General features: G+C 46.2%; 2 protein-coding genes across 13 annotated transcripts in view; both read right to left on the bottom strand.

Moving 5' to 3' along the window:
* LOC107545402 (O-acyltransferase like protein-like) overlaps positions 1 to 10,224 on the bottom strand; it is a 56,288-nt gene extending 46,064 nt beyond the window's left edge. Inside the window, 4 exon segments of the mRNA XM_087819317.1 lie at positions 4,735 to 4,849; positions 5,286 to 5,325; positions 9,328 to 9,368; positions 10,216 to 10,224. Of these exon segments, the coding sequence (XP_087675443.1) occupies positions 4,735 to 4,849; positions 5,286 to 5,325; positions 9,328 to 9,368; positions 10,216 to 10,224 (205 nt within the window).
* A 3,211-nt stretch (positions 10,225 to 13,435) lies between these two features.
* ZNF532 (zinc finger protein 532) overlaps positions 13,436 to 23,218 on the bottom strand; it is a 93,328-nt gene continuing 83,545 nt past the window's right edge. For 11 of the 12 annotated variants that reach the window (XM_016223512.2, XM_087819125.1, XM_087819126.1 and 8 more), the window contains 4 exons: positions 23,109 to 23,198; positions 19,553 to 19,665; positions 16,969 to 17,116; positions 13,436 to 15,389 (listed from right to left, as the gene is read on the bottom strand). In XM_016223512.2, coding sequence (XP_016078998.1) covers positions 14,898 to 15,389; positions 16,969 to 17,116; positions 19,553 to 19,665; positions 23,109 to 23,198 — 843 coding nt within the window. In that variant the 3' untranslated portion in view covers positions 13,436 to 14,897. The remainder of the gene's footprint in view (positions 15,390 to 16,968; positions 17,117 to 19,552; positions 19,666 to 23,108; positions 23,199 to 23,218) is intronic. The other variant, XM_087819133.1, reaches the window with a different exon arrangement.

Genomic DNA, 23,218 nt, shown 5'->3' with positions numbered 1-23,218 from the left:
TCTTCAGCATTAACAGCAAATATGTATTAACACCTTGCTGACAGGCTATCTCAAGCCAGAACTTGCCTGTGCAGGAGGCTAATTTGGTCAGCAAGGTGTTTAAAATTACTTAAATTAGTGTAAGTGCAGACACGAGTTATCTCGTGACCGGTCAGCAAGGTGTTAAGGACCCACCAGATCACTGTGTTATATTGGAGAATTTTAAAAATGAGAACTGAATAGCCTTTGCCCTGTGGTTGATAATACAGGGCACACACACACACAAATGCTAACCATCCATTGCCAGAGATCTCCTCTGTTGGTAAGAAAGTGTTGGTGCTTGAATGTGCTATCGGTTTGATTTCCAACCTCCTGAAGCAGGCTCTTTGCAGACGCCTCCTGGAATTCCCCTCGTGTCTGGTCAACTATTAATCTTGGACTTGCAGAACAAGTAGAGCGTGTGTATTAGTTTTCTGTGACTGCTATAATAAATTTCCACAACCTGGGTGGCTTTAAACCACAGGAATTTATTTTCTCACAGATTTAGAGGCTAGAAGTCCAAAATCAGTATCACTGGGTTGAAATGAAGGTGTGTCACCGGGGCTGCGCTCCTGGAGGTTCTGGGGGAGACTCTGTTCTTTGCCTCTGCCAGCTTCTGGCAGCTGCCAGCATCCTTGGCTCACAGCCACATCACTCCAATCTCTGCTTCTGAGGTCACATCACCTTGTCCTCTGTGTGTGTCAGATCTCCCTCTGCCTCCCTCTTGGAAGGACATACTCGATGGCACTTAGGGCCCACCTGGGAAATCCAAGATAACCTCCCCAACTCAAATTCTTTAGCTTAATTACATCTATAAAGATTCTGATTCTGGGCCGTGTTCAGAAATCCAGTTAGCCCAGAAATTTCAGTGGAGCCCTCTGTGTCTCCCTTTCTCTAGGATGAGATTCTCTTGGTTTCAGCAACTTTTTTGTCCCCAGTGTGAGCACCGGTGGAGGGGCTGACCTTGAGTAAGATGCTCTCCAGACCGACAGCTGGATGCCAAAGAGGCGACTCCTGAGAATTCAAATCAAGTAGCTGGTCCTCCACTGATGCCCAGAGAACAAAGGCTCGGCTGGAGCCAGGGGCCTGGCTACCCAGTGAGTGACTCCCTGCGATTGCCCCCTCTAACAGGGGCGTACACCCCAGGCCTGGGCTTCCAGGACAGAAGATGAGACACACAGACAGGGGCCATGAAACAACCATTCCAGGAGATAAACGATGAAGCCCACGGGAGCAGAGTTGGGAGCTCAGCAGCCCAGCCTCCAGAGTGACCCGAGGAACCTGCTGTAGGACCAGGGAGGAGGGATCTGAAGGGTTAAGAAAGTTTTATAGTGAAAGTAGCTGCTTGGGAAAGATTTCAAGGATGTTATGAGATTAAGGAAACAGGAAATGAAGAGCCCTGCAGGCTGCTTGGGAACCAGAGGGCCCCTCCTCTCCCCTCATTCCATCCCTGAGGAATAAAGTGCAGGAAAATACAGGAATCATGTGAAACCACAGGGGCCTCAATATGATGAGCACAGTTTTAATTCCATATAAACAGCCACCCTGCAAGGCCTCTGCTGCAGACAGCGTTACGAATGGGTCTGGTTGGACTTTAAGAGATGGCCGTGGGTGGATCTGGTACCTCTCAAGAAAAATGAGTTCCAGGACATGAGACTGCTTTATTTTTTGTTTTCCTCTCAGATCATAAATGCATGCTGTTTTATTCTAGCAGGTGTGTCTGAGAGGCCATAGCTCTCTGTGTTTATTTCCTAGGGCTATCCTAACAATTTTTCACAAACTGGGTGGCTTAAAACTGCAGAAATCTATTGTCCCACAGTTCTGGAGACCAGAAGTCTGAGATCAAGGGGTTGGCAGGATTGGTTCCTTCTCAAGGCTTGGAGGGACAATCTCTTCCATGCCTCCCTCCTAACTTCTGGTGATGGCTCGCAATCCTTGGTTTCCTTGACTGTCCCTGACTTATAGACACATTGCTCCAGTATCTGTCTCTGTCATTATATGGCATCCTTGTGTGTCTCTATTTCCCTCTTATAAGGATAGTAGTCATTGAATTAGGGCATTCCTTAATCCAGTTTTAGTTTATCTTAATTTGACTATGTTTACAAAGACCCTATTTCCCAAAAAGGTCACATCCACAAGTACCAGGGGTTAGGGCTTCACTGTATCTATCTCGAGGACACAATTTAACCCACCACAATCACTGGGTGGGTATTCTAAAATGCTAGTAATTAGTTGGTGATGTGTGGTTGGAGAAGCTATGGGCCTGGTGAGAAGAAGCAACGGTGGGCTTGGGGAAGGTGTGACAAGTTTATGGAGAGATAGGATCCCTGGATGGCCAAAGTCAGAGAACATCAGCTCCAGATCCTCTCTGCAAGACCAAACATCTCTGCCTGAATTTCATGGGCCCTCTCTCTCCACTTTACTCCTCAGAGCCCCACCCTTTATCAGAAATCCCGCTTCTTATTATCTCTATCCTTTGGATTAGGGATGGAGTTTTAAAACATTATGCAGCCCTGGCTGGGGTGGCTCAGGTGGTTGAGCACCATCCCATGCACCGAGAGGTCACCAGCTGGGTTCCCTGTCAGGGCACATGACCAGGCTGCAGGCTCAGTCCCAGTAGGGGGCGTGCAGGAGGCAGCCAATAGATGTTTCTCTCTCTCCCTCTCCCTTGCTCTTTCTCTAAGAAAATCAAGAAAAACATATTTAAAAACAGACATTATGCAACATATTAAAAAGGCATAAAGAAAAAAATAAGAAACAACTATGTTCCCATCGCCCAGCTTACAAAATAAAAAACGTGACTCATCATTTGAAATCTGATGTGTCCCCTGTTACCTCTTCACCCTAAGCACCCCCCACTCAAGACAACCTCTAGCTGAATTTGGAGGTTCGCATTCCCAGGCCTTCCTCTCCATCAGTACTATATAGGTGTCTCCCTTAGCAACAGAGCACCTTCATTTGCATTTTTTTTGAAACATATAAATTGTATATATTCTTCTACAACTTTTTTCCTTGCCTTACTTCTGTGTATTCCGTCCATACTGAGACATGTATCTCTGCCTCATTCCTTTTGCTGCTGATTTTTTCCCCTTGTTTCTCTTGTTACTAATTTTAGGCTGTGATGGGAAGCCCTGGCTTGGGAACAGATGACCCAGGCTCAGTCCCGCCTCTGCCATTTATTTCAGGCAAAATACTTTACATCCCTGTGGCTCTATTTTCTCGTTTATAAAATGGTGATGATAAAAAAAACACCCTCCCCATGGGAGGGGGGCCTAAATGAGACAACTCCTGCCCAAGGAACAGCGCCTGCCACGAGAAAATACTCTAAATATTGACTCATTTTTCCATTCGCAGGAAAACCATGCTGAGCAAGAAGGTCAGAACCACGCGCTGGGCTCAGAAATCTCAGGCAAAACGTCAAAGCAAGGATGTCCAGTGTTTTCTGGTGTGTGAGAATAAAAGTAAGTTTTTAAAAAACAGGAGATAGTAGTATTCATCTATTAAATTAAGTGATTGTCTATCCATCTATGTAAGTCATTCAATTCTCCCTTGGACCACTCATCTTGGGGAACTTTTCTTAACTAAAAAAAGAAAGACTTCCCGTTTTCAGGCTTTTACAGATGGGACATCATTGGTGTGTGACTAGAGGAATGACCCTGAGCCGGTCATTGTACCTCTGGCTCTTGTTGACAGCTTATTTGGCCTGGGTTTGTCAGAACGTCCCCTGTCAATATCACCAAGTGTCGCAGCAAAACAAAATCAGTTCCAGCGTGGGACTCGCAAATGGCTGTGGAATTAGGTGGATTTATCTTTTCCAACCATTTCATTAAATATCAGGACATCTAATCGAGTGTAGAATGGCAATGGCTTCCAGCCACGCGCTATTCTGAATTACCCAGTATTAAACCCAAACTCTGTGTATCTGTGCGATGTATGTTTTGCTACTGTTTTCCAATATGAAATGAATGTGTTCGAAATGGAAGTGGAAATCGCTATGATAGTTCCTCTGACTTTGGAAAGAGTGAGTCTTCACATTTTTCTGTGTTAGTGGTTTCCATCAGCATGAACCGTCCCTCACTCACCAAGGAAGTTACCCCACTGGAAGCAAATCTGATTTCCTGCCCCCTTCTGGCAGGAAGGTTACGTGTCCCTTTAGCTGCGAGAATAATTTGGGGGAAACTACAATTAATTAATAAATACGGCAGCCTGACGTCCATCCGTACCACATGCATAGGGGTCTGGGGAGAGGGGACTTCCAGCCCGAGGCAGTCCGCTCACCGACACACGGCTCAGGATTTGCTATCAGACACATAAGGGCAAGGCTCGTTCCCTGAGTCATGAAGCAATTCATTCTCAAAAGCGGGCTGAATGTCTAGAAAGAGAACTAATGCACGCTATCTCAGACAACAGTGAAACGCTGTCGACTTCAGTAATAGTAAACAGCATCAGGCGCTTTATGAGCCACTCTCATCTTAGTAAGAGGTTGGTCTGCATGGGGCCCCTTCTGGCTGGAACTGATGCCACTTCCTCTGTTGCCCTCTGCAGGAAAAATTCCTCCTTCTGCCTTGATTCCTGGTGCAATTTGTAAACTGAGGCTCGTCTTGTCTTCCCCGCTTGGTTCTGTGCTTTTAATGCTCGCAAGTTTTTCTAGAATGCCCCAGCACGATCCCCAGACTCCCTGTGTTCACCTACCCGAGGCCAGGAAAACCGACTTACTTCTTAGAGCGTATTCTTTGGGCTCCACCGAATTCAGATCAGAAAGGAATTCATCGGTGTCTTGCGTGCACTTGAGAGAAATGTTTCTTGCAGGAAAAACAAAGGGTAATTGAAACTGAAAAGAAAGCAGGCAAAATAGTAAAGTCGGGGCCATCGCTGTCCCTTAACCTGTCAGGATAAAACTCCCCTCTTAGACAAAGAGCCTTATATTTATGAAACACTAGTCTATGACATGTTGGGGTGCAGGGGGGGGGTGTGACAAACCTCAGTCCTTAACACACAAGCTGTGGCTCCTCAGCCACCTGCAAAGCGGCCGAGATGAACAAACCATGGAAACCGATTTCCACACAACTTGTTATTGTTGAGTCAAGTCGCGCTGAGACTGTGGGGGCCGCTGACCACCTGGCTTCCTTTAGTTATGCAGATTAACATGGATAAGGCTGGATTTTCGCGGGTTAGCCCTTCCTGCATGTACCTCCGGGTTTAAAAAATATACCGAGGATGTTAAGTGGAAATATTTGGTTTCCCCCTGGAACAATTATGCATCCAACCTATAAAACATTTGGATAAGTGATCAGCAAAGAAGGGCTTCTCCATATCATCTGGGTTTTCCATGCATCTGTTCATGTGTTTGCCTCACTTCAAAGCCACATAGGTGTGGGAGAGATGAACGCCCCCAAGGAAAGAGCCGCATTGCAGTGGGAACAATAAGCCCGAGTGTCATCTCATGGGCCTTCGGACGCACATGCCGGGGAGGAAATGAGGCTGACAGATGTCCGCAGTGACGGTGTGCATCTACTTTAGGAAAACATAAAATGAGTGGGACTGGATTTCTCAGGGTGTAAATATTGTCTTTCCAGAAAAGCTTTCTTTAAATAGCAAACGTCCCTAACTACATTGAAACTGTGATGCAAACCTTGTTTCCACGGTGGGAACAGTCTGCACCTGTGGGTGGCTGGGACTCAGTTGCACTTCCTGTGGCTCGCTGGCTTCACCGGGCCATAGCATCCCACACTGGGTGCCTGATAAACAACAGACATTTATTGCTCACACTTCTGGAGCCTGGAAGTCCAAGATCCAGGCGTGGGATGGTTGTGTTCTGGTGAGCGCCTGGCTCTGGGTGATCAAACAGAAACATCTCTAAAACCTGGATTTACTTCCAAGTCAGTTGTTGATATCGTGTAGTCATTGAAAATATGAAATTGCTTTTAGAATTCAGTGTTAAACAGTCCATCGTTTCTCAACTGGGGGTGGGGAATGCAGTGAGCAGAACACATCCCCACATTTTAATCTTTAGTAATAAAAACCACCTAATATGATTTTAAAGTACCACCTAAATAAAGAGGGAAAAGATAATCTTACTTTTGGGAAACTAAATAGCTCAAGGCCTTTCTGTTTGTCCCAATGCCTAAGAAATAAAATTATGACTAATCAAGTTTCAAGGAGACTCGGTTGTTTTATGCAGACATTTTAATCACCTGTTTCATGCAAAGCAATGTTCTGGGCATAAAAATAAGACAGGAAAATAAAAAAATGCCTACCTTTCCTGTAAGCAGGGCTTTACTAAAATTTCCTGTGGCAGCAAACAGCTCCTGATGCTGTTATTAAGGCCACAGTCATTTTAGTCAAGTAACAAGCTCTGTGGAAAAGGGAAAAGCATCGGGCCTCTCAGCATTCGGCAATGAATTTGTGAAAATGAGGCATCAGCCAGCCTGCTGGCAAATGGTAACTAATGACAGAAGGAAAAACACCTCTTGCAATGAGAGGAAAGGGCGACCGCAGATTAGAAAGCAGGCGGAGTTCATGGCCCAGCTCAGGACGTCTTTCCAGAGGCCAGTAAGCTTATGTCAGGGGTGCTAAGTGCCAGGAAGAAAAATCACACAGCACAAGGAAGGGGAGAGTGGGGAGCAGGGAGGGGGTGTGCTGTTGGGGGGGCGCACTTTCCAGCAAGGTGACCCAGAAGCAGGTGACCTCTGAGCCAACCGGAAATGAGTGAGAAAAGTCCATCTGAGAATTACAACTTAAGGAAGAGCATTGCAGGCAGAGGGAACAGCCAGTGCCAGGTCCCGGGAAGGGAATGTGCGGAGTGTATTAAAGGGACAACCAGACGGAGGGGTAGGAGGTGAGGCTGGTGAGGTGACAGGGGGCGGGGTGGAAGGCCTGCTGGGGTCTCGTGGTTATTGACAGGCACTCGCTTCCCCTTATCTTGGCGAGCCTCTCCTGCAGCAACTGTACTGTCAGGCTGCTGGGACGGCGTCTGGAAGTCCCACTGTGACCCAAGCCGGTCCCGCGGTTCCTTGAAAGCAGACTCGGGCAGAGAGGCTGAGGAAGGTCCTCATTGTTTCCTCCCACATCTTGGCCCCTTCTCCTTCCTGACCAGCAAGTGCAATTCACAAGGTAATGCTCCATCTGGAACCACCATGACCATGGCCACCGTGTCGCCAGAGTGAATAAACTTTAACTGCGCCTGCCTCTTTGGATCATCTGCTGGGGAGTCCAAGCAGGAGCACCGTTTTGGCCAAATACTGACCATCTCACGTCTGAGGTTAAGCTGTCAGGGGTCAGGGAGCGTGACCTTCCGGCTTCCAGAGCAGGAGACAAGGTCCATTCTTTTTTTTTTTAATCCTTACCAGAGAATATATTTTTTATTGATTTTTTTACAGAAAGGGGAAGGAGGGTGAGAAAGAGAGAGCAACGTCAATGTGAGAGAGAAGCATCGCTCGGTGGCCTCCAATCCAAGCCCCAACCAGGGACTGAACCCGGAGCCTAGGTATTTGCCCTGACCAAGAATCACACCCACAACCTTTCAGTGATGTTCCAGCCGAGAGAGACGATGTTCCAGCCGAGAGACACGATATTGCAACCAACGGAGCCACACAGGCCAAGGCCAGGTCTTACAGTGACAGATTCTGCAGCACTGGCAGGGATCAGATGCTGAACTTGTAGCAGGATAGTAAGAAGCTAGGGAAGCCCCTGGGCACATGGAATGGGGAAACTGAGACAGGAAAATTAAACGCAGCCAAACAGTTCGGGCAGCTTGAGAACCGAAAGACCTTGTCTTTCCCAGCCAAGGACACTTGCGGGCAAATGGTTCATACCCTCCTCCCTACCCAGAGAACACACAGCTCAAACCCCCCTGGCCTGGGAAATGGAGAACAAAGACCCGATTAGCGCCATTTGTGCCAGCCAGACCCTGGGACAGAGGAAGTTGGGGAACAAATAACAAAAACCCCACTAAAGCCAGACAGACCCAAGATAAAAGTAAAACAGTAAAACAGACCAAAGAATTATCCAAGACTCCCCTAGACAATCATTTTAATGCGTCAGCATATTAAAAATGCACCTGGAAACTGATGACCGTTCGACTGAAACCCTCCCCTGAGATTCTCGCCTGCAGAGAGAAACAAACGGATAAAAAGCCTCAGGACAGAGACTCAATGCCGGCTCACCCTAGAGCACGCCCATGCCCCTTTGTGGGCATGAACTTTTTATTTCTTCCTAATTTCTAAGGGTCCCCGTGAGACTTGCAACCAGGGGAGCAGTGAGCAGCGGCGGCTCGACCCAGGCTCACCCTCTGACCCTGTCTCCAGGACCCCCTTTTCTCTGATTCCCAGTGAGCTAAGGCAGCCCCCCCAGGCTCACTTCTTTCCTATAACATTTCTAGGGAGCCGAAGCAGAGCGCCGCCTAGGCTCTCCCCTGGGGTTCCCTCTACCCTAATTTCTTCCTTCGTTTCATTGCCCCCAGGGTACTCTCTAACCCATCTGGACTCGTGTTGCGAAATCCTTCCTGCACGAAGTCAAGGACCCACACACTACAGGCCGGCCTGAGGCAGACCTGCTCCAGGCTGGACCCTGTCCAGTAACAAACTGACAAAATCAAGAAAAATGCCATTGCCCCGACTTAGGGACACATCTTCTGCCCTTTCCGAGAGAGAGTGGTTCCCTTTGACACACGTAGCTCTGCTTTCCCTGACTCTTGCCGACATCCCACCATCCTCTCCGACCAGCTGGCCTATGCCTTCCTTGTTCTGTTTCATCAAATAAGTGACACGTAGGCCTGGCCGGTGTGGCTCAGTGGGCTGAGCATGTCCCAGGCACCAGAAGGTCGCAGGTTCAATTCCGGGTCAAGGCACATGCCTGGGTTGTAGGCTCATTCCCCGGTGGTGTGCAGGAGGCAGTCGATCGATGTTTCACTATCACATGGATGTTTCTCTCTCTCTCTCCCCCTCTCCCTTCTCCCTCTAAAAATCAATTTTTTAAAAAAAATTTTTAAATAAATAAATGATGTGTATTCTCCAGAAATAACCAATCCAATTAAACTTGACTAGACCTGAAGGTCAGAAAATTAACCTCGGTCTAAACCGACATCTTCTGGAACCAAGTTGGAGGTGCAACATGGTGGATCAGATTCTAGGGCTCCCCTAGATAAAAATACACAGTCCTGCAAAGTACTGTGTTTGAAACAGACTTGCCTTGGTGGCGTAACTCACCACTGCAACTGGAGGGAGAGCCCCGGGATAGGAGCATGCAAAAAGCAGCCCAGCAAATTGAATAATCAGTCCCTTTAATGCTACAAAACATTATGAATAGTGCTGCTTGGAGTCAGAACTAACCTCATAGGTTGAATTTAGAAACTAGCAAAGAATGTTTTCTGGGAAATGCTCTTCTGTTTCCCTAAGTAAAACATAGCCACTAGGGAAAGGGTGTAATTCCAGGATAAACCTGGTGAGGCAATTAGAAAGGAAAGATAACTATGGGATGCAGAGTGCCCTGTTCCAGCTCACGACCTGCCTTTAGGGGGTAAAACGCATGTCGGCAAGAAGACAGTTGTAGAGCAGACACTTCTGAAAGCGTGTGCTAGGCATCTGCGACCATCACGGTGTCTCCCACCTGGTGCCCTAGATCCGTCACGCATCCCTCTGTCCTGCTCTGTGTCCTGCTCGCCCACACTACAGACTGTTTCTGGGCCTTCCCTGTCCTGTAGCTTCTGTTTGGCTTTGGCCAGTGGGAGGTGCCAGCGGGAAACCTTTGAGAGTGAGGGCACAGCCTCCCTGTCATTTCCCTCCCACACCCTCCTTGCCTCACTGGGGCTCTGGCTCTTATGAAGAGGCCCCAGTCCACAGTTCCAGGTCTGCCCCTGAGGGTGGCGATGGCTCCCCAGATTTCCAGGCCATGGCTCTGTATATAGCCCCCTCCTTGATTTCTTTAAAGGTAAACCTTTTCTAGTAGGCTGTTTGTGTCCTGCTAAGACCCGAATTCATACAGGATCTAACACTGAGCACCTGCAGATCTACCTTTCCAACTAGGGCAGTAAATGTGAATGAACAAACTCCGGGGAAAACACAGGCTAAGATGATGGGAGTTTCATCAGCCAGTGAATTGAGCCTTTTCTAAAATAACACGTTCGCCAAAACCCACAGGGACAGTAGGGAGGGGAAGTAGATGTGGAAGGGGAACGTTGCCTCCAGTTCAGCCTCATACCCAAACCATGGGGATGGAGGCCGGGCCACTCAGGATAGGTGGTTTGGGGCAATGGTGACTACAGAGTAACAGCTGGCTAGCCCAGGGCTTCTGGTAGCTGGAAAAGAGGCTCCTTGCAGAGACATAAGTTCACATTGTCATATCTCAAAGGTTTATGATGACCTCTGTTGGGGTGTGAGATTTATAATTTCAAAAAGAAACCTAAGTAACCAGGAAGGCTCAAGTGTCCATTTAAGCAAAGAATGAATCGTGCATGAGTAGGAGCCGTTCTTCAAGTAATTTAGATTTTCTAGGTTCTAAGGTGTGTGCTTACAATTACGAGCTGTAATACGGAGCCCTTACAGCATCCGGTGCGTGTGTGTGTGTGTGTCTGTGTGTTTGTGACTAAGTGGCGCAGATAGCATTCCACGTTTAACACGCCCCTCCATCTTCAGACCATTTTTAGGATGAATAATTCTTTTAAGCCGTATTTTATTTTACAAAATTCTTCGCTTTTGCTTCTCCCCTCCCAAGTATGCATTTTAAAGAGATCACAGCATGATGAATATATGAATATGAAATAGTAATATCTTAAGACTTGGCCAGTTTTCAAGAGATTTCTCTGTTGGTCAGTGATCCTGGAATGCACCTCACTAGCCCACAGAACCTGGGAGACGCGCCCGCCAGTGCTTGGGGCGGGACAGTCAGTCATTCTTTGGAATGCTTTCTGCAGGAGTGAGGAATTTGCAGAAAACGTGTCTGGGAGGAAGAAGTGGCCTATGCCACGTAGCCTAGGTCTACGTTCCCGTTTCTCGCCTTGTAAGTCTTGGCAGCACCGTTACTCCATGATTGATAAAATCATCCACCCACACTCCTTCAACCAAAAACACATCTCCTATGCGTATCTGAAGTGCAAGCCTCACCAGACCTAGCTCTAATTTTGACTTTCGCATATCTAAGTAGTAATGTAAGCCTTGAAAAAGTCTAAGGAATCACCTAGATTTGAACTTCCAGACATCCTCCTTGCTCCTCTGTCTCCCACAGCATGAAACCCTCTCGATGCTACTGAGATGCCACCTGCAACTGCACCCTCTCCCCAAGGCCACTCCCACCCCCAGGTCAGTCCTCATGCCCGTGTGTTAGCACCGCTGCCACCTTATTCCTGTGATGGTCACTCATGCTGCTCACATATTCCCAGCTTTCTACCTTCTAGATTGTCCTTCCTGGCCTCCTTGTGATTATGTGGGACATGTGACTGGTCTGGGCCAATGAGTTGTGAAAAGTGACACCTACCAGTTCCGGGCCAAAGCATTTAATTGCCCTTCCCCTCTGCCACAGTAACGATGGTGAGGCGGGGTAAGGGGACAAGCAGAGTTGGAGCAGGGTTTCCAGTCAACCCACAAGGGACAAGGAATGTGAGCAGGAAATACGTCTTGTTATAAACCATGAAGATTTAGGGTTGTGCCCGGCCGGGCGTGGCTCAGCAGTTGAGCGTCTGCCTAGGGTCCAGGAGATCGTGGTTTGATTCCCAGTCAGGGCACATGCCCGGGTTTCTGGCTCGATCCCGTCGGGGGTGTGCAGGAGGCAGCCGATCAATGACTCATCATTGATGTTTCTCTCTCTCTCCCTCTCCCTTTCTCTCTCTAAAATCAATAAAGAAATATTTAAAAACCAAAAAAAATTTAGGGTTGTAACCACAGCGTAACCTAATCTCCCACCATCCATCCTAAACACTGCCACTGGTTAATCTAGTTATGTAACTCTCCTGTCCAAAGAACTCACCTCTATTGGAGCACAGACTCCTTAGTCCAGCGTCCAAGGCTTTCTGCAACCTGGCCTGAGCCTACCTGGCAGCATCAGCATCTTCCCCACCAAACAAGGGAAATGAGCTTCCTAAGAACCCATGAAGCAAGCCCCAGGGTTCTCCCTTTGGCCTGATTACAAATGCCCACACTTAGGGCCCAACGGGTAGAATTCACAAGTCCCACTGTGGGTTTTTGCTCAGCATGCATGTGAAACAAAGAACTCACAACTTTGGTTAGGGGCCAGGAATTTTCTGCAATGGCCTCTCTCAATTCTGTTCCCTCTCTCTGGAACTCCTATTAAACTTGTTAGATCTTCTCATTTGGTCAGGGGTTTTTTGCTTGTTTTTAATGTATCTTTATGGATTTCAGAGAGAGGAAGGGAGAGGGAGAAAGATGGAAAGGTCAATGATGAGAGTCATTGATCGGCTGCCTCCTGCAGGCCCCCGACTGGGGATCGAGCCCACAACCCAGGCATGTGCCCTGACCAGGAATTGAACCGCGATCTCCTGGATCCTAGGTCGCTGCTCAACTGCTGAGCCACGCGGGGCCGAGCTCATTTGGTCGTTCTGGACTTCTAATGTCTTTCATACATTTCATCTCATCTCTGTGCTGTATTCTTGGTAATTTCTTCATGATCTATCTTCCGGTTCACCAATTTTCCCTTCAGTTGAACCATCCAGTTCTCCTCATAGGGTAGCAGCATCCTGTGCTGTTTTTCGACTCTGGGTTTCAAGTCTTCGTTTTGGACCCCTGCCCATTTTTAAAAGCTTTCTTGGAGGCTCAACTAAGCATTTAATAGATGCCGATTTCATACTGCCAAGCATTTCTGGGTACGTAAGAAAGTAGATCAACTTCCAGGTTATCTTAAAAAAGCCATAGTGCCACAAACAAAAATTCTAGTTTCGTGTTTTGCACATACTTTTTATTTGTTGAGTAAATGAATATTTGCCAATATGTACATAAACACATAGAGCGAGCACTAGAGGTTTAGAGCAAGAGTATGGGTTCTGATACGCAAAGCCACTGACCAGCTGTGAGGGCTTAGGGAAAGAATGTAATCGGAGCTCAGCTTCCTCAACTGTGAAACTAGGCCAGTAAGACCCGTGCAGCTCACCACACAGGCTTATTGCAAGGTTCCAGTGCAGAAACATGTGGAAGTCCTATGAACACAACTCAGAGCGATACAAGTATAAATATGACAAGTAACAGCAATTGAATTTCAAGTTGAGGAGTAATCATGCCCTCGGGTTACACCCATGTCCCGATGGAGTCAACAAGAAAGTGACACAATAGCCGATCGCTAATGAGAACGAATATATGCCATCCTTCTGAGCGGGAAGATCCTGCAGTGGCCTGCAGCCTGTCCCTGAAACGAATCACTTCCTAAACTTCATGACGATGTCACAGTCCCACCATCAATAACGCTCTCACAGAAGCACAGGGCCAAATGTCCCACGTTTATTTACATATGAAATGTGTTTAGTACAGTTCTGATGGATGCAGTGCATACACCGCACAGCAGCAGCAAGACCTTTCTGAGGAACCGAACGTTGACTACAGTATATCATGCAAGTATCTATATATACACAAAATAATTTTTCTTAAAAAAAAAAAAAAAAAGTACAAAACATGTTCAGGGATAAATACAAGATATAAAATGGCAAAGAAAACACAAAACAAAAACCAAAAAATAGAACTCTCCCAGAGAACTACAAACGGAAGGGACAGAAAAGGACCTCTGCTCTGCTTCCACCGAGCAGAACCCACCGGTAAATGTACTTATTGAAATGAGCGAACGAACCCGGGCGGCTCGGGCTGGTCTCGCGGCCGGCTGCACGCGTCGGCTGGTGGGCCGAGGTGTGCGTGCCAACTCTAAGTACCAGGACGTTTGGCAGTAGCACCCAGAACAGGAACGCCAACTCTTTAGACAGCAAAGGGTTACGTCGACTAGGATGTTTGTCTTCCTGTCAAGAGCCGGAGAAATACTTGATATCTTTAGTTGTGTCTTTATAATAGTTAATAAATTACACGACAAAAATTTGACTATAGAAATCTATTGGTCTAACTATGTATTTGTAACTTCTACAGTAGTCCAGCCCTTTCGTAACTTTATCTCCTTGTGCTCTTGGAGTCAGCCTTGCGAGTCGGACCAGACGACCACCAGCCCTCGTTCTGACTCTCGGACAGACGCCCTTCTTCCCCAGGCGATGAAATCAGGGACACCCTCCTCCGTCACCGGCTTGCCGGCCTACGCGTTTTATTCACCTGCAAGGCTGCCGCTTTAAACACCGTCTGGCATGGCCTGGAGGATGCCACACGCCGCCGGAGCGCGCTGGCGTGGGAAACGCGCGCCCCGGACTAGAGCAGGCACGTTGAGGGTAGTGCTAAGACACTTAGAAGTCCCCAGGTGTTCTGAGACCCGCGATCACCTACAATTTATGTAGTGAATTCTAAAAATTAAAAACACTAAAAAAGGCATTATCTTAGCCTGTAATTAGTTAACCCTTTTAAATCCATAACATACAAAATGGTTTATTTGAATTCAGGAACTGCTCGTTACTAAGAACTCTGTTTTGAAGGAACGCTACAAAAAGAAAAATTCTAAACCCCCCCAAAAAAAACCAAACTCAAAACATTTTCTACTAAATACTGATACAAACATGTAACAAAGAGTATAAAAAGTTATTCATTTAAATATATACAAACTCTTTTAAACTCAAATACTGTTTTAATACTTATCGAGGATATACACGACGGGGTGAGGAGGGGACGCTGAAAGAGAATATATTGCAACAGCCTAGACGGTACTGTTAACTCTATTATACTGCAAACTTTCTGTAACAAAAATGTCTTTTTATTCCAATGTGGACAGGGATCCCCCCTGTGGAAGGTCTGTGGCTATTTCTCAGCTGAGCTCACCCTTTTGGATTTAATGAAGGCCATGCCGTGTGTCCGCATGTGGGCGTTTAAGGCAGCTTCCGTTTCGAACGTTTTTGCGCACACTTTGCACTTTCTGTCGGACACGGCGCCGTCGGCCGCCTCGTGCTCGGGGCTGGGCTTGTTCTGCTGGTTCTCCTCCCCGGCCCCGTTCTGCTGGGACACGGGCTGAGGCTCTTTCAGCTTGTGCACGATGAACAGGTGCCGGGACAGGGACACATGCGACGTGTAGCAGAGGCCACACTCCCGGCACTGGTAGGAGGAGCCATCGGACTTGTGTTGCGGGATGTGTTCGTGGAACTGGAGCAGATTTTCGGTGGTGAAGCCACACACGGCACACTTGTGAACCTTAAAAACATTTATCTTGAGCTTTTTCAGCGGCTGAGTAATCGCTCCCCTGGGAGGTCTGAACTCTAAAACTGGTTCTTCCAACTTCCGCTTGGGACTGGGAACCTATGAGAGAAACACACACACAACTGAAAGCCGTTCTGCTGGATGGGTGACAAGCGACCAGCTCCCTCGGGCTCTAGAGCTGCCGGGGAAACGTGTTCTGTGAGCTTCGGGATGGGGGTTTTGTCACAGCTGCGTGTCTGCCACCCCACCCGAGGCTCAGGCCTTTCATTTCTCCACAAATCTGAGTTCCTGTGTCACCAGGCAGCACTCCAGCCCAGGGGCCCAGCAGGGCACAAACAAGTCCCTGCCTTCATGGAAGGCAGGCTCCAATGGAGCGTGACAGGCAGCAACCCAGGGGCCAATCTACAGTGTCACACACAGGAAAACAAAGCAGCGTGGGAGAGGAGGGGGGGGGTAGGTTACACATGGCGTGATAGTGACATCTGAACAGAGGCCTGTTCCAGGAGGATGAGCCATCCAGCCACGTGGGGGAAAGGGCCCAGACACAGGAAGCTGTGCAAGCAAAGGCCTGAGGTAGGGCCTGGGCCTGAGGCTGGAGCAGGGTGGCCAGGTGAGAGCAGAGGTGAGGCCAGGGAGAAGCAGGGGTTGGCTGGACTGGCAAACACCTGTGGGAGAGGAAACGCCAGGGATCTTGCCTTTTCGGTGACTAAGATGGAGAATCCCTGGAAGGTACAGTAACTGCTGTTTCCTGCCCACTCACCTTCACCATGCCCCTTCCCCAACAGGCCATGCCTTTCTCCTAACTTTCCAGCTTTCTAGATCTGACCCACCTCAAATCCCCTCATTTCTCAATCCCAAAAAATCCAAGCCAAAGGGAGACTCCCTCCTCTCAGCTCCATGGCCCAACTTTTCTGCCCTGTTCACAGGAAGCCTCTCATACACCTTGACCTGAAGCTGCCCCTCCACCCCCATTCTTTAATTCCCCCTCCCGCTCCCCTTTGGACATCATGTGATGGGAAGGATCACAATCTAATGTGACATTGGTCTAACTTGTATTTTGATTGGCCTTGACTCAGTGATTAACTCCTTGAAAACACACGCAGGTTCACCAGGCACACTTCAGACACAGCACAGTGCCAAGGCGGCAGGGTCCCTTAAGGTCTGCTGAACTGCTGGTCGCTCTAAGAGTGCTCGGCACACACACGCCTTGGACACTGGTTAACATATATACTGTGGTCTGATCCAAGTTCACTATCCACTGACATAAGAATAAGGCATGAATTCGCCATTTTATCTCCTATCATTACAAAGAGAAGCAAAAAGGAACCACAACCCTTACTAGGGCCCTATCACAACCGCTATGTTGCCAGGGGAAAATAACCCAGCTTTATGGATCACCTCTTCTGGCTAAGAGGCAATTTCTGAGTCAACATCAAATTTTAAATTTATTTGTGTAGGTAGATCCCTAAAGCTATTTCTGGAAGGACACAGAAGAAACTTAACAAAGGTTACCTTTTAGGAGCACGGGGCAAGGTCAGGGGGGGTGCAGAGGGAGACTATTATTTTATACCTTCGTGCATGGTCTGAATTTTCTAAATTGTGTAACTGTGTAAAATTTTAAATGAAAAAAGCAAGTCAACACCATTCCACTGCAAAGAGAACGTCCACAATGTCTGACCTTGGCGTCTTCTTTTATTTCTGCTTCCTCCTCGTTGGTGGCTTCTGTCATTTCTTTCAAGTCGGGATCCTTAATACCGTGCATGAGCTGGATGTGCTTCTCCAGCATCAGCCGCTTGGTGAAGGTCCGCCTGGAGTCTGGGCAGTGCCTGTGGAGCCGAAGACAAGGACATAACCTGCTTGCTGAAAAGTAACTCACGGGGGTCACGGTCACGGCGGAAAGACCTCCACCGCCACCAGTACACTGAGAGGGGGCGAGACTGTCTGTGTGAACACCGACACTCCGAAGGGAAGCAGCAATTTTGCTATAAACCATAGTTTCCAATTTGTATAAAAAACTTTGGCAGCTTTTCTTTTCAAGGCTTGCTTAAAAGTATCACTTAATTCCTAATTCTAGATGGCTTCCATTTTAAAATGGAGAATATTCAATTTCAAAAGTTTTCTTTACCACGACTCAGAGAGTCTGCTCAGAATTTGTCATGAGAGACACTTTAACATGAGGAAAGCGCCTCCCTGGCTCCTTCATGCTGAGCTTCATAATTCCTGTCCACTCTGCCGTCACACAGAGAAGACAGTGTCTCGCCCAAATGCCTCATCAATGTGCCTGGTTAGAAGCCCAGCGCTCAAGTGCATGTGTTCATCCAGAGACTCAAATGCAGAAAACTATGAACAGATGCCCAAAGTAGGTCAAGTACTGAAAAGTTTTCATTTCATCTTATGCAAAAAGAGCCCTGTGAATTATGAACATAGTTTTTCTTTGGAAGATATGAATTTACTACTTTCTTAATAAAACAGGGCCAAAAAAAGTAATAATAAAAAAAAAAGAGTTAATGACCACAGTGATAATAAATGCTATGAGCCAGACATCAAGGCCACTGCGGTGAAGGGGATGAAAGGCGCTTGTGGTCTCTGCATCTAAAAAGGCTCTTGTGGGCCCTGGCAGGTTGCTGAATGGTTAGAGCATCGGCCAGTGGACCCAAGAGTTGCAGGTTAGATTACTGGTCAAGGGCATGTACCTGGGTTGCAGGTTCTCCCCACTCTGGTTGGGCACATGTGGGAGGCAACCCAATCAATGTGTCTCTCTCACATCAATGTTCCTTCCTCTCTCTCTCTCTCTCTCCCCCTCCCCCCCATTCTCTGTTTGAAAAGCAATGAAAAGAAATATCCTTGAGTAATAAAAAAATTAAATAAATAAAAAAGCTCCCGTGGGTTTTATAATGATCATCCCCAAACTCAGCTGATTCCACATTAGAGACCCTTCACCGCGGCAGCGATGGGAGCCGGCAGCTGGCACCCGGCACCTGGCACCAATACCAAGGAACATGTGAACTTAGCCTGACAGCCCTAGCATTTTCCTGCCTGACGGTGACTTCACAGACCCATCTATCACTTGAAGGATCATGCCACACCAGGCTTCTTTTTCATCTTCTTCCCAGCCCAGGGCCTTCCTTCTGAATTCTGATTCTTCCAATACAATCTCTACACACAGACTCTATGTACAGAAGGTTCTCATCTCTACAAAATCATCCTCAGCTTCAATGTCACTGAAGGAGAGTCTCGGTCCCTGTTTTCCTACCCAAGAAACTTTCCCCAACTGAGCTCCAGCAAAGTCCCGCTGACCTGACGCCAACCTTCACAAGTCGTCAGAGCCACGTGGTGCGCACATGCTACAGACCATATATGCGGCTTCCATGTCTTATGGTTCTCTCTCTTTTATGAGAAGTGCCTAAAAGTAATTAACCTTGTTATAGCAACTCACTTCAGGCAGGTTCTGTTTGAGTGTGTGATAAAGCTTTCTCACTAACAGTAATACAGTAAGTTCTGAGCGTCACACACTAAGTAGCTCATAACCATCCCGAGTGGCATTCACTGTGTGCTGGCCGCACAGTGCCACACCTTTGGTGTCTTAGCCAGTAGTGTGCAGAGGTAGGGCTGCCCTGCATTAGGTGGTAAACTACAGCCAAGGGCAAGCGGTCAGCCTAGGACTGACCCCAGGGTCCCTCTGAACCACTGAGTCAATCAAGGCGACAAATCAAAGTGCCCACGCCAGCAGCTCACTCCACCATGCACCTGCGACTCCATCACTTCTCCAAAACCCTAATAGAACAGACACAATGGGTAACAGCCAAGAACACAGGAACCTACACAGGTTATGCAAGAAATTGCTTCTTTCTAGTTTAATATTTTTAAAAATACGTTTTTATTGATTTTAAAGAGAGAGAGGAAGGGGGAGAGAGAGAAACATCAATGAGAGAGAAACATCAATTGGCTGCCTCCTGCACACCCCCTACTGGGGATCAAACCCAAAACCCAGGCATGTGCCCTGACCTGGAATCCAACCGGCAACCTCTGGTGCCTGGGAGGAAACCACCCACTGAGCCACACTGGCCAGGGCTCTAGTTTAATGTTTTTAAGTGTTACAGTCCAATCAAGAAACTGCATGTCAAAACAACAGGATATAATTAAATGAAATCCAGAAACTGTGGAACAGAAGGTGGGAATGGAAAAGTAATGGTAACATGCAACACCTCGCTGGGATTCTGCTCAGTCCTGGGACTGCTCCCCCGTTAGAAACCACAACTTACGAGCAGGTATACACTTTCCTGATGCCTTTGTGCTTGATCCGGTTGTGCCGGCACAGGCTGTGTGACGAGCTGAAGGACTTGTCACACTGGCGGCACGGGTGCTTCTTCATTTGCTTTATTGATGAGAAGAGAGAGAAGGTCACCGAAAGGACAAAAACAGAAAACACGTCAAAGACTAAGAACACCTCTCCCCTAAGGGGTTAAGCCGAATACTCATTACTGTTTAGCAATAGGGGCTGGAGTAGCCATGAAGAGGCTAATTTCTACAGAATAAAACCAGCTTCATCATGAGAGTGAAGTATTATACATATTTTTTTTCCTCAACACAAACACCCAGGTATTTAAGAGAAAACATTACATAAATTTTCTTTGCAAAAGAGATATAATAAATGTTATTTTTAAAAGCAGGTGATATATGAAAGTGTAATCCTTTAGTAAATACCAAATCAAGCAGCCATTATTTAATTAGTTATCTCCAGACAGAATATGTCACCGTATCCAATGTGCCATTTTAAATGAAATCTCTGGCTAATTTTCAACCTCTTAACTTTCTCCCACTTAATGATTAAATAATTATTCCTTATATAAGGAAAGAGTTTTCCAAAAGGCCTTTTGTTTTAAACGCTACCATTTGGTTATATCAAGAACACAAATGTTTGAAACCACTTTATGATTGCCTGTTGGTATATGCAGAGAGAAGGGGGAGAGGGGATTGGGGGTGGGATGGACAGAGCGCAAGAGGAAGCTATCAAGAGTTATATAAAAATTTTAAAGTTAAAATTTTCCCACTTTGGCTAAGACATAATTATGTTACCTTAACATATTCCCACGAGGAATCTATGTAGTAAAATTAGTGGCTTAACTTTACAACAAATTCTTTGGGTATGATACGCACTGCAGTCTGCAATGGAACAATGTATTACAAGTAAATTCAATCTAGAAAGAACTATCTGCCTCAGGAATGGAACAAAATTTGGCTCAATCCTCATTAAAAATAAAGCTGAAGTTGCTCCTAAAGTTCTCATGGGAATATGTCCTCTCAAATAACTTTACTATTTTTGGCAATAAAAAGAGATAAGCAAGCAACTGCTAAGTGATAAAGAAATGATAAATGCATTTTTAAAATTACTTTTACGTCACCTGACAAATATGTCCTAGTCAAACTGGTAAGCAAAGCTAAGTGGCTGAGAGTTTTTAAACATGTACCCCATCCCACCCCCCGTAACGTAGGGGTCACACCAGTGATCGCACGCACCTGGGGGGCGGGGGGGTTAAAGTAAAGGTTAACACAGAGCTTGGGACACAGAAATCCTCAATAAATGCTCTCGTATTAATAATAGTAAAGCTACACATCCAAGTTTCATTTTAAAAGAGTGGAAAATATTGTCTTTTAAATAAAACCAATCGGTCTGGCAGGTATTCAAAAGGGTCTTGAGCCCAGATAAAGGCAAACAAAGGAGGGCGTTTCTTCTCCGTGCTGGGGATGAAAGTCGGGCCACTGCCTGGTTTTCCCAAGCATGTCATCTCCGGGAAAGAGAGAGGGCAGAGCGAATGGCCGCTGAGGCGTGCTGTCCCTTCTCCCAAGGTATTCCTTCATAAAAAACTGGGGTCACACAAAGCAGGCCGTCAGTAACCCCTGGTCTCTTAGATTTACACACCCAAGAACGAACATGAGGTTACATTTAGGATAAAGCTGTAAGTGAAGAACCTTCCATCATGAACAGCTCTCCTGTTTCAATAGTTAAATACCTACTAATATCTAATTCCCTGTGAACTTTGTGCATGTAAGATGGACATTAAGATCACCTGGAAGGATCCAAACACACGGCATATTTCTAAAAGCAAAGTTCTCACAAAGAAGCCTAAATGAAGAAGAAAACTGAAACTAACCACACCAGGGGCAGAGGCCTCCGGGGAACGTGAGCTGCATTTTCTCTTCAGGTGAAGGGACTAAGACTCCATTTCTCGTAACGGTGCAGTTACGTTAACAGCAAACCAAATTTTAATAGAGAAATTTCAATCAAGAAATCCTCAGTAGGCAATAAATTAAATGACGAGCAGCTCGGCTGAATCAGTAATTACTATTTCAAAGAGCTGACAAAATGCGAGATATTATTCTTTTTCATCTTTATTTAAGAAATGCAGAAATGAACTGTGCAAGCCCCGGAACAATGGAGCAAGGTTTCAAAATCACCGGTGACAAGAAAATTACAGGTTTAAACGCCAGGTTCCAGATCAAATCTGCTGTGTTCACAGTACCTAACAAAACAAATGACTGTCTTCTTTGCTAAATTTTAAATGCTAATTTATTTAAAGGTGCTTTAACCTAATTTATTTTCATAACTATATCTTCAATATTATAACAGTTACCGCTGCTACTTTATGACACAGAAAGCAATTTTTATCAATCAAACAAAAATAAGGAAAAACACTAAGAAAGTGTCAAAGTTTATCATCGTTCTATTGTCAAAACTTTTAATTTTTAAGGTCATTTACTTCCTTCTGGCTCCAGTGTAGGGTAAGCTGATAATGAGGGAACCATGGCCTTGAGTGGGCTTTTTACAGTTAACTAAAATCGGAAAATTAACGTTTTCCCACTCAATTATTAGTTGTTTGTTTTTAAATAAAACTCTTTGAAGAAATAGTGAACTAATATAATAAGCTGGCAGAGTCTGAACATTTTGTAAAACCTTACAGTAAGATATCAAATGAACACTTCAGTGCATTTCCTCCCTAATTTCCAATTTTCTACTCTTTTATTTTCACATACTTTAGAAAAGAAATCATTAGCACCTCTTAGCAAATTCCTTTGCTCTGAATGCTCTAGCCTGAGGCTCAAGGTCTGAGCTCTGGGGTTTAAAATGCCTTTCGACCTGCCGTTTTCTATGGCACTTGGTGAATGTGTCTGGGACTGCCACTGGCTCTGTCACTCAGTTATTCTCCATGCTGATAACCAGCCCCTTCTTGTCCCTAGGCTGGAAGGCTCTTTCAGTGTGGAAGAAGTGGGGGAGGTCCAATCTTCACAAAGCCAATTGGCTAGCCATCTACTTCACCTTCTCCTGAGATTCCTGCCTCTCAGAGGCCTCGGCCTTGCAAAAAGCCTCCTTGTTGACCATTGAGCATCCAGAAACACCCACACATTCAAGATTAAGGGGACAGAATTATTCCCAAACCACACTGACACACACTCTTCAGCTCTATTCTTTTTTATGAAAAAGTAAAAACCAACTATATAATTTAAATGTATCTCAGCAGAACCCTCAGAATTTAACTCCTAACTCTGGACCCTTCCACCTGGAAATCTACTCTAAGGATAGACCCACACACAGAACAATCCATTCTGCTATAATAACACAACATACATATAACGCATGTTATAAATCATTGCACTAAGCAAACTCAGTCAGTACTACAGGGCTACCATCCAAAATTAAGCTAAGGGCATAATAGTCAAAAACTCTGTCAATGACATATTTAATAAAACAGTAGCATGGTTTTATACATGTCAAGTGGTTAAGAAATAGACAGATACTGCAAAATCAAAATGGCACTTTACCTTGAAAAAGACCTGCAGTTTGCTTGTGGAAGTGGGCGTCAGAGGGCTGTGGCTTGTTGAGTTTTTGTGAAGTGGTGGAAGAAGGGTTATCTGAAATTGGAGGGTCGGAG

This window comes from Miniopterus natalensis, chromosome 7, assembly GCF_054644295.1.
Source record: "Miniopterus natalensis isolate mMinNat1 chromosome 7, mMinNat1.hap1, whole genome shotgun sequence".
In the NCBI taxonomy this organism is placed as follows: domain Eukaryota; kingdom Metazoa; phylum Chordata; class Mammalia; order Chiroptera; family Miniopteridae; genus Miniopterus; species Miniopterus natalensis.
Note: the sequence above shows the minus strand (reverse complement) of the source record. Positions and strands in the feature narration are given on the sequence as shown.